The sequence below is a fragment of the Malus domestica genome, chromosome 02, assembly GCF_042453785.1.
Source record: "Malus domestica chromosome 02, GDT2T_hap1".
NCBI classification, from domain to species: domain Eukaryota; kingdom Viridiplantae; phylum Streptophyta; class Magnoliopsida; order Rosales; family Rosaceae; genus Malus; species Malus domestica.
In genome coordinates, this window is record NC_091662.1 from 37280334 (window position 1) to 37292463 (window position 12130).

The 12130-nt window shown below is 38.0% G+C and overlaps 1 protein-coding gene across 1 annotated transcript; it reads right to left on the reverse strand.

Moving 5' to 3' along the window:
• Positions 1 to 4978: 4978 nt before the first annotated feature.
• LOC139190333 (O-fucosyltransferase 20-like) lies at positions 4979 to 8722 on the reverse strand. Its single transcript, XM_070810373.1, has 6 exons — positions 7813 to 8722; positions 7287 to 7455; positions 6641 to 6730; positions 6234 to 6517; positions 5871 to 6129; positions 4979 to 5573 (listed from the first exon to the last, which is right to left on the reverse strand). The coding sequence occupies exons 1-6, from the start codon at positions 8523 to 8525 to the stop codon at positions 5337 to 5339; spliced, it is 1752 nt and encodes a 583-aa protein (XP_070666474.1). The 5' UTR covers positions 8526 to 8722; the 3' UTR covers positions 4979 to 5336.
• Between the last annotated feature and the right edge of the window lie 3408 nt (positions 8723 to 12130).

Genomic DNA, 12130 nt, shown 5'->3' on the forward strand with positions numbered 1-12130 from the left:
AGAAGCATACTTCCTTTGATGAATGAAAATGCTCGAATCAGTTTGAATCACTCCCATTCCCAGGAAATGATGGAAAAGTCACAAAATCAATCATTTCATATTTCACCATCCTGTCTTCTTTGAATTCATCCAGCATCTCTTGATTGCTTCATGTATATACCATGTCATCCATATAGATGGATACAATTAGTATATCTTTCTCTCCCCTTGTCTTAGTACATAGAGGGTTGCTTCACTCAAGCTTTTCTCAAACCCACATTGAGCAAAATAGTTGTCAATCTCCCCATACCAGGCTCTAAGTGCCTGTTTTAATCCATAAAGAGTCTTGTGCAATTTATAGACCTTGTCTTCCTTGCCATTAATCACAAACGCCTAAGGTTGGTCAAATAGATCTCTTCCTGCAATTTTCCATTCAAAAATGCAGATTTAACATCTAGTTGGTACAACTTCCAGCTTCTTGGTGCAGTAAGAGCAATTAAGGTTATGATTGTATCCAGTCTAGCAACCAAAGCAAATGTTTCATCATAATCGATTCCTGGTTTCTGTACATACCCATTGGCAACCAATCTGGCCTTGTTCTTTTGCACTGAGCCATCCCAATTCAGCTTGGTTTTGAACACCCATGAGTGACCCTTTCTTGTTCCTCAGTGCTTGGAAGGATACTAGAACTAGAGGAACTTTCTTCAACCTCACTCAATCTAAGTGAACTTCCACCAATCACATTCTCAGGTTGATTTTGAATATAAGTCACATCAACATGATTCTTTGAGTTTTCCTTCTAATTCTAGGACATGGTTTCATCAAAAACTACATCTCTTAACAAAATCAACTTCTTAATGCATGGATCAAATACCATGCACCCCTTCTCACATATTGCATATCCCACAAACACACCTTTGACACTCTTTGCATCAAGATTTTGTCTTATCTCAGTTGGTACATGCACATAACATAACGATCTAAACACTTTTAGATGACCAATACCTGGTTTTCTACCACTGTAAGCCTCAAATGGAGTTAAATCACAAAGAGCTTTTGTAGGTGACCTGTTTAGAATGTAAACAACCGTATGAACAACTTCTGTCCACAAGAAATATGGCATGCTTTTACCATGAAGCATTGCCTTAGCCATCTCTACAAGTGTTCTATTTTTCCTCTCTACTACTCCATTTTGCTTTAAAGTATATGCCATAGATAGCTGCCTTTGAATTCCTTCAGTCTCTAAGAATTTGTTAAACTCAGTTGATGCAAATTCACCCCCTATGTCACTCCTTAGACACTTCACTTTGAAACCACACTGTAATTCCACCATTGCTTTAAACTTTTTGAAGCAATTTAGGACCTCAAATTTGCATCTTGGAAAATAAACCCATGACATCCTCGTGCAATCATCAATAAGAAGCATAAAGTATTTGTTCCCAACAATTGATTCATTTTGCATGGGACCACACAAGTCAGTGTGTATTAACTCCAATGGATTGCTTGCTCTCCAAGCTTGCTCTTTTGGGAACCAATCTCGGTGTTGTTTTCCCAATTAGCATCCTTCACATACACCATCAACATCTTCTAGATGTGGAGGACCATGCACCATATCATTTTCCCTAAGCTGCTTAAAACTCTTGAGGTTGAGATGACCTAGCCTCTTATGCCAAGTCCAAGTACAATGAGTGACACTTGTCTTTAATACAATCTGATCATTGTGCATTAAAGACAGAGGGTAGCATCTGTTCTCTTTCATTCTTACTTTTATAACCAGACTATCAAGTGATGGTCCATAAAAAACACTACACACTTTTCCTCCAAATAGCAAGAAATATCCATGCTCATCCATCTAGCCAACACTTGGCAAATTCTCTTTCAACCCATGTAAATACATCACTTCTCTGATATATTTCCTTCCTTTAGTTGTATCAATCACAAGAGATCTCATTCATGCCACATTCACTAGGTCACTAGTTGGCATTTGCACTTTTCCTGCCACATTCTTACATCAACAAGAAGATTGACATTTCTTGTGTGACATCCCACATCGCCTAGGGAAGTAATCCTTAAATGTATATTCTCATCCCTACCTAGCACGATGCATTTTGGGAGCTCACTGACTTCGGGATCCATCGGAACTCCGAAGTTAAGCGAGTAGCGCACGAGAGCACTCCCATGATGGGTGACCCACTGGGAAGTCTCGTGTGAGTTCCCAGAAACAAAACTGTGAGGGCGTAGTCGGGGCCCAAAGTGGACAATATCGTGCTACGGCAGTGAAGCGGGCCCGAGATGTGGTGGACCCCAGGTCGGGATATGACAAATGGTATCAGAGCCAATCCCTGTCCGGAAGTATGCTGAAGATGACGTCAAGCCCCTAAGGGGGGTGGATTGTGACATTCCACATCGCCCAGGGGAGTGATCCTTAAATGTATATTCTCATCCCTACCTAGCACGAGGCTTTTTAGGAGCTTACTGACTTCGAGTTCCATCGGAACTCCGAAGTTAAGGGAGTAGCGCACGAAAGCACTCCCATGATGGGTAACCCACTAGGAACTTCTCGTGTGAGTTCCCAGAAACAAAACCGTGAGGGTGTAGTCGGGGTCCAAAGCGGACAATATCGTGCTACGGCAGTGGAGCGGGCCTGGGATGTGGTGGACCCCGGGTCGGGATGTGACATCCTGTCATGTGGTTACTACACCCACTATCAATATACCAATTTCCATTTACCTTTGCTTCAGTAGTTGTACACTTAGCATAGAATAGATTACCAGATACCTCCATTTGATTTGCAAAGTTAGCCTTTTGAATAGCCTTACCCACAATGCACTATCTAGCCCAATGTTCAAACTTATAATAGTTGTGACATTTGGATTTTCCTTATATCAGCACTCACCAAAGTGAAACTTTGAGCATACTTCGCAATGAGGTTTTGTCACTGCTTGATTCATGGAGGATGAAGAATTTGCATTTTGTGCATGACCCATAAATGGTTTTTGCTGAAACTTAGGCTTTGAATCTCACTTCTTGCCTTTTGCATTCCAGTTTTTTCTGAGACTTAAATCCGTTGGATTGAGAATTACCCCTATTCTGCTGCCCTTTTGAACTCACAAAGAAAGAGGTAAATGCCTTTTCAGGAGCATCAACAGTGTACATATCAAAACGTTGTTCCTAGCTTTTTAGAATTGCCATAACCTCCTGTAATTCAACAGTCTCTATACATTTTGTATTCTCAATCACAAGACAAATGGGATCATAAGGTTTACTAAGACTAATTAAAACCTTTTGCACAAGTCTTTCATTTGATAATACCTCACCAAACGTCTTCATTTGATTAATCAGTTCCCATCATCACGCATTCTAGTATACTCAAACTCACGTCGAAGATTTTGGAGTTTAACCGACCGTACCTGATCACCACCATGGTGTTCTCCGTATAGCAGATCCCATGCCATCTTCACTAAATCTGCATTGGCAATTCGAGGAAATATTTGATCAGAAACTGCACTCTGTATAATACCCAAAGCTTTTGCATCTTGCATATACACATCCACTATTTTCTCCTCGACTTCATCTTCAGAGCTCCCTTCTTTTCCTTCTTTGAATCTGAGGTCATGACCAATTTTTCAACTAATCTCCATAACCCGTGAGATTTGAAGATCGTCACCATCTTGATTCTCTAGAACTCGTAGTTCTCACCGGAGAAGATCGGAGTTCTCATCTCAGAACTTCCAAATCCAGCCATCTCTTAGCTTAGATGATACGAAAACAAATCGAATTCGGTTTCTATGGAGTTCCGGCGACTTTACCAGAACCAGAACGAACTTGAATGTAGCTCGATTGCTTCAACATCAATGACGTCTCCAGCTTCACCGTTCACGCCCAGATCTCAATTGATCCAACCTCGGTCTCGGCCAGGATTTGAAGCAAATAAACGCAGATTTACAGATATACACGGTTTTCCCTTTCTACATCCACATGGTGAGAAAATATGTCAATTTCAATATGTAGCATTGGTGCACAAAGATCTGCCTTATCACACTCTAATACCCTACCACCCAAGTAATCAACCTACCAACAATAATTTTGACAACTATTTTGATAGTTAGTGTAATTAAGTTTAAGGCAAGTGACCAATAACTTCTCTTACAAGCATTAGAAAGGTGAGCTAGCATAAGTATGGATGCCTCTGGGTTTCCAAAGAGTTTAAATAAAACAAATACATGTGTCAATCCAGTGGCTTCAATCATCAAGGCTTGTGAAGGCTCACTTTCCCCATGCTTATAAGAGAATTTATCGTCCGTTAGGTCTTACTGGGTACAAATAACGATAAACTGACTACAGTTCTGTTCCAACACGGATTCCTCAGAGGATGCGGCTGCTGCTGATCAAGTTCAATCTTGATTCTGTTTTGTATTTAGTTCACATGCTGCTATTTATTTGTAATCCTACTTCTACACGTATATCAATTGTACTCATCTAAATATCAATGCAATATCGGCTCACTCATTCATTGAGTTGAGTTCTACAAACATGTTAGATTATCTTTCCAATAATACTATCGTCAGTCATAAGTGTCGATGTGAGACATAACGTGCGAACTCTCCCCCCACGATCTGCAAAAGAAATTCTCTCACTGCCTCCTGCAGAACACCCCTGAAAGGACAATAACGTGCGAACTGAGGTGGATTTTCACATAATTGATTTCATCTGCTAGCAGCGTACCTGGGAGAGAGATATGCAAAGGTCTACATGCGACATTGTAATCCCAAATCAGGTAAATATCAGGAAACTCAGCCATGATATAATGCAGAATGATCAAACGCCCAGTGGGAAAGGTTATGTAATATTGCTTCTTTGATTTAACGTTAAGGTCCAGAAGATAACTTGTTTCTCTGTTTCAAAGTACAGAGATCAATACATGAAAGTGACAAATTTCAACGAAAACTGAGGCTTGTGCAGTTTCTGCATGCAGAACCGGAAAGTATGTGATGCGAGCTTGTGAAACAGATATATGGATTATTACTCCAAGTATGCTTATATACACGCATCTTCTATAATACAATGATGTGGTACAATAACGAATGAACCAAAATGTGGAAAAAAAAATCTATCCTAAAAGAATTCTTCCTATAAAGAATCAAAGAATTAGGGGACCTTCTTTGCCTTGTGCTGAGTTTCCCATGAAAGTCTGAAAGCGAATCCAGGTTACCTTGAAGCCAGAGTTTTTCTCTTCACAGAACCTTATATACTTTTCAGAGGGCTCAAATTCAAGGGATTTACTGAGATGTTCCAATTTTTGGATGAAGTGGGTCCATTGCAGAGTAAACATCATGCTGGAAATCTTCAGAATTGACTCACAGGTACGGATGAGTATTAGTATCATTGCACATACACTCTGGAATGGGATACTTTGTGACATCTTTTCCAACTCTACTCCTCCTGAGGTCTGGCTGTCCTATGGAATCTCTGTGCAATTCCTTTATGATCCTATTGAACTCTGCTTCAGGGAGAAAAGAGTTCAGAAAGTATGGAAGCATATGCCTTTTGTTTGGGGTTATAAACTTCTTGTGGCCAGCATAGGCACGATGTCCCTGAAAGAGAATACAAAACTAGGTGTAAGGGAAGTCTCCATCAAATTACGTAAGCATCATATGTAAAAGAACTATTAGTATGATAATTTCATATTGTTCGTCTTCCAAGCATATTTTCTCAATGACACATAGCTCATATTTCAGGTCGGTTGACAATGTCCAATCATTTGTGTGTTTATCTTAGCATTTCATTGTTTCACTACTTACAGGTTAACTTCATTTATTTTAATCATAGTTGTTAGTGTTTCGTCTAGCATATAGTATGTACATTTATTAAAACCAAAACCAAAACAATACCTGCATTGCATGGCCCATATTTCCCCCATGAGAAGGCATGAAGACATCACTATTCTCGGAAACTATATAATCAATGGCAGCCATCACAGAAGCTTTGTTTGCAAAAGGTTCTAGTTCACCAGACAAAGTAAGATCTTCCTTATTGTAAAAATGGGGAAACTCTTTGATTAACGGTTGTAAGGCTTCTTTTCCACCAAAAGGCTGCCCACCAGCCCAATATATTCTTGCACTTTTTGGAGCTCCTAGAGCTTTAAGCAACCTAAAACACAAGATTTGGTTTGTCAGAAAACTCTGATACAAATAACAAATACAAAAAGATATCAATTTGGTTTATGTTCTAATGCCTAAATGTGGCTAACATACCTGGTCACCTCCACGGCATTCAAGGGGCAGAGACCTGCAAGTTTTCTTTCATGGTAAGTCATGTTTGATCTTCCAGTTAAGAGCTCTGGCCGCTGTTTCCTCTCATTGTTTACTATCTCATCATATTCACGAGTCAAACCAGGAAGGCAACCAGTCCTCACCCATACATCCTTCTCCATTCTTAGATGAAGGGCAAGGTAAGGCCCCTTACTGCGCATTCTCTCTGCAAGTTTGTTACCAATTCCCAAAATTGGAGGAGCAAACCTCAACGCATGAAACGCAACCTGAAGTCAAACAAAGAAGAGATCAGAGTCAGCTGTCTCTAGGAAGTTGTTTCAATTCTGTAATGAAACAAAGTCAGCTTGCATACACAACAATAAAAATTATAGACCTACTTAGTGAATTACCTTGCATCGAAGCTTTTGAAGATCAGAGGGAAGATCCTTAGAGAGCCTTGAATCCAAGCCTCTTAGCAGTAAAACCCCTTCTCTTTTAATCTGCACAGAAAAAAGATGAATTAGCATAATTTGTAGTGCCAACTGGAATTCCACAGGAAATTCGTTTGTAACCTGACCACAAATGACAAAACAGATAAACAGGGTTATAAACAAATCATGTTATGGAATTACACATGAGGAAAATGACTTATTGTATTTTTAATATATGATCAGAAAACCCTGAAATTGCCATTAGTTTTGTATGGTTAAAATGTTCGGCAGCACATAAGGTTTAGATGGTAAGTACAAAATTTTAGTCATAAGGGTTGGACTGGACGGCTCCTCAATTGTATTGAGGTATTCCCATGCTTTTGTAGCAACACTTGTAAACTAAAAGATGAGAACAACCGTTTGAAAGCTGACATATTCGTAGGAACACACCAGCAAAAACAAACAACCAAACAAATACAAACGGCTGGTGTCACTAGGCCCCCATATAACAAACTAAGAGCTGCTAAAGCATCTTTTTCTCTCTTCCATATTGCCTTAATTCAAATCTTTAGGAAATACAACAGGGTTGTTTCAAAGCAAGCACAAAGACAGCAATGATTCTTACCCTCTTGTGATAACGCGACCGAATCCAATTAGGCGAAGCATGAAGAGGAGTCCGCTTCTCCTCCACGGGCCTTGTCATTATATGCGTTGATGGCAGTGAAGAAACTATCCGAACATCGTCAGCAAGGACTTCCTTAAAGTGCTCCAAATCAAATATATCAGAAAATTCACTGCACCCATCAAATAAAACACAGAAACCAATTTTAGTCTCCTAAGCAAATATATTGCAACACTAAGCCATTCATAAACCAAGAACAACAAAGCCTAACTATTCGTTGGGTTGAATAGTAAGCCATTCTTAAAGAGGAAAGATAGTAAATTGACATAAATTCCATGAATATGGGGACTGGAAATTGGTAAGTTCTATACTGAATCATGATATCCCACAAACTCAATGAATCGGAAAAGGCAATGTCGAATACAACGACATATCTACACAACGAATATATTTACACTAGGTGGAGGGAATCCAAAAAAGGCAAGTAATTTAGTAAGAAAAATGTGAGTTGAGTGTTAACATTGTATACCTTTCATCCCCCCAGATGACATTAACTTGCAAAATAGGAACCACCAGAGCAGCACCAAGAATCCTAGCAATAACGACAGCATCGACAATCTGATTCCTCTGCTGGTTCATCCCACCAGAAACCACAACAATCAGGTATTTAGTCCTGTCCTTCACTATCCCCTCACTAGCTCTCTTGTACTCTTGCGTCAAATCCAGGCACGGCCGATACCCCAAACCATCCGGCTGCTTCCAAAACTCACTCCCCTCGGCTTCCTCCCCAACTTTCCCACTGTTTAGCTCAATCCCCACCTCTGATTCCAAAACCCCACTCGAAATCAACGGCTGGGATTCGCTCAAAACCTCAACTTGGTGACTGTTTTCAGCGTTTGAACCAAAACCCATTTGTGATTTGAAGTAGCCATTAGGGACCAAGTCCCGGAGCTGAGTTGTGGAACATGGGTATGGAGAGTAGGGAATCAAACGGTCGATATGGAATCCCAGCTTCAGCATCCCAAGAAATCCAAAGAGGAAGAGGAAGAAAACCCAGAAGTTTGGGCTCCTGTAGTTGCTGAGCCAGCTCAAGTACCTGCTGCAGCTTTTGCTCCTTGAAGATTTCTTGGGAGAAACGAGAAGGGATTGCAGAGAAGACGAAGACAGAGAGTTGATAATCTGAGAAGGGACTGAAATGTAAGAAAGTTTCTTGGTATTGCTGTTGTTCTTAGACTTCGCCATTGACAGGCTGAGAAGCTCTGTAATAACTCTGTTTTTCTTCCTCTTCTTTGAAGAAAGAAAAAAGTTGAGGGTTTATTGTATCTATGAAATTCTTTCACTCGCATTGAACATTGAGAGAGAGAGAGAGAGAGAGTATAGAAATGGTGTGAAACAGGCGGCGGGAAGGCGAAAGTCTGAGAAGAAGCGTACGCGTTTACGTTTAAATAGGTGCCAGCAATCTATTTTTATATTAGAAATGGAAGGTTTTCAAATAAATTATTGCCTGTAAATAAATATATTGGAATTTCCATTAATTGTATTTATAATTTTTTTTTATAGGGTATTTATAAAATTATAATCATGTCAATTGTTATTTTTATGGGCGTTTCAGTTATTATTCTATAATAAGCATTTCAATCGGGATTTACATGATTTTGCATTATGAGACTTTTTTTTAACTTTTCAAGGGCAACGTTATTAAATATTAGCAAAATATTACTGTTGGGTGACCACATTCAACTTCTTAAATAAGTCTTAATATCAAGGAAAAATTCATATCACATTGAATCAGAGCACTAAATATAAAACATTATTTGCCTCTCAACGAGTATACACAAATTTAGCCTAAAAAATCTTGAGAGTATGCACCCCAATAAAGAAAGTAGTTTTACTAGTTGCCTCAACGACGTTAACGACATCTCCCTAACAAATGGCTTTATCTAGCGCATTTTGCTCTGTAAAAAACCTATCCAAAATGTGAAAATAGCTACATCCAATAAGTAATTTTATAAATTAATGTAATACTTCTTTTTTCTTGTATGTATATTTAAACTATAATTTTCTTCAACAAGAACGTATATGATTTTAAATTTTCCAATTTGCTATATAAACAAAATAAAAAAAGTGAGGATTCAAACATAAAACGTCAAGATTCAAAATATAAAAACTGAAAGTTGAAAACTTAAACAAAACAGCTTTTAATTTTCAAATGTAATTATCAGTTAAAAAAAATAAAAATTGATATGATTATTACACGAACCTTACAAGATTTTACATGTGGTTAATATTATATATTATTACATTATTGTTCATCATTTTTGTTATGTGATAGAAAATTAAATTGTCATTTCATCATCTTTTAGTTTACAAATAAGATTTCATTAATTAATAAAGATTATACGAACCTTACATCTCGAGGAGAATGCATGTCGTGCTGTAATAGAGCCAGCTGGCTGTAACAAACATATAAACAAAATGAAATGAAAGGGAGTGCCCTTCTCTCTTCCCAACAGCCTGGATTATTCTTGGTATCTCTTCCCCAATCAGACCAATAAGGGGAGCTATAGGCCTACATGCCTGACTCCCGAAACTCACCAGCTGGCACTGCTCTGCTTTAACACACTGGCAGCTTTTCCACCTGGCAGATAGTCACTTCTCAATTCTCATGCCACATGGGATTCATCCTTTTCCCTTTTATGGGCCCAAGAAATTACATAATCCCAGGTTAGGGACAAGGATTGTCTGCCCTCCTTGTTCCCGTGCCCTCTCATGCCCTTCTGTTTTGTGTGGTCACGGTTAAGCCACGTCAACACTTTATATTGTTATTTTTATAGAGATAATAAGACAAAAATGAATAGTAATATAAAATGTTGACGTGGCTTAACCGTGACCACACAAATAGAAGGGCATGGGAGGGCACGGGAACAAGAAGAGCAGACAATCCTTGTCCCCAGGTTAGATATATAGTTGATTTTGGCACAAATAAATAATGGATAATGGGATGCTTTGTTATGTGAGATTTTTCACGTATTCAGAATACAAATTGATACATTACGTGTCATAATATAAGTGAAAAAATAAAATAGTTTAAGTAAAAATGTTATTCTTATCATTTATTTGTATTATTATTTGTAGTATTATCATTTATTTGTATTATTATTTGTAGTATTTCTCTAATATAGATGAGACACACATGCATTAACAGACTCTAACTCTATTAAAGAGATGGTATAAATAAATAGCAAATGTAGCATTACTCTAATTTAAGTTTTCTTCCCTTATACTAATAATATACAAACACGTGTTCTAAATATACTAAAAAAATCTCTCATTTCTTATAATGGGTTAATTAATTTGCTTTTCTCTTCTTTTCCTTGGTAATTACAATTGAAGAATTAAACTCATAAAATTTAGGGTTGGTTTGGTATTGCTGTGCTTTGAAAAAAAATTGATTCTGATATGCTGTGAGAATAAGTTGTTTTTAAGTGTTTACCAAACACCTTTTTGAGCTCATTTTTTTATACCTACTTTTTATAAAAACATCTCAGTACCAAACCAGTACTAAAGCATCACACTCAACAAGTGGACTCAATTTTTTTTTCTCATTAATAAATGGATACCAATTTATCAAAATAAAAAATTTTCCGGTCAAAAGCTTAACAGGATTAAGGGCTAATTTGAGATTGTTGTGTTTTTTAGAAAAGTTGTTTCTATTATGCTTTAAGAATAACCAGGTGTATAATAAAGCAGTTCAACATTTGATAAATTGTATTTTTTAAAGTATTGTGAGTATGAAAAGTAGTGTAAAAGCATTTGGTAAATATCATACAGATATGATATAATTGTACATAATGATAAAAATGGACATAGCAATGGGAGTGGTGGCAACGACAACGGTTGCAAGGTAGTGGCGGTGATGGCAGCTTTAGTGGAGGTGGGCCAATAATAGAGTGTGGTAATTGGGGTGTAGAGGTGGTAGTGATTGCATCAGTAGTGGTGGTGGTGGTGATAGCAGTGTTGTTGGCGATATCAATTGCAACGACAATGGTGGTGATGGTGGCGGTGGTGTAATGCTAGTGGTTCATAAATGTGGCGACGATTGTGGTGATGGCAACACTGTGACATTAATAGCAGAGGTGGCATTGGGGTGGGCGACAGTGATGGTAATGGTAGCAACAATTGCAAGAGTATATCGTGGTGCCAATAGTGAGGTGTGATGGTTTGTGTACAGAGGTTACAATGCTAGTGGTTGGCAACGATGGTGGTTGTGGTTGTAATGGCAGTATTGACAGTTGTGATAGTGATTATGATAGTGATGGTGGCAGTGGTGACAATAACAATAATGATGGTGGTGGTAATGACAGTTATGATTGTGGTAGTGGTGACAATTGTGGTTGTTATGGTGGTAGTGGTGGTGGCAACGAGGTGGTGTTGGTGGTAGTAACAATTGTGATGGCGGTGGTGGTAGCAACGATTGTGGTGGTAGTGGTGGTGGTGATATAAGCTTGGTTGTTGCAGTGGTAGGTGGTGGCGATTACTTTGTTCTCCAAGTGAAAATATCTATGTATAAGGATAAATAATATCATTTTTAAAAAGTAATGAGGGTATTACAGAAATTAAAAATATTCATTAAAGGCTCAACTCTACTCTCTTTTTTTTTAAAGTATTTTTTAAAATAACTTACAATATGCTTTTAAAAGTTGCTGTCCGGAGATCGATGCTTTAAAAATAAACATAATATTTTATTTTTATCAAACTTTTATTCTTTAACTTTAAAAGCTTTTAGTAAAAAAATGTAATATCAAACATGGCCTAGTTCATGTTTACTCTTAATTTACTATTAGTTT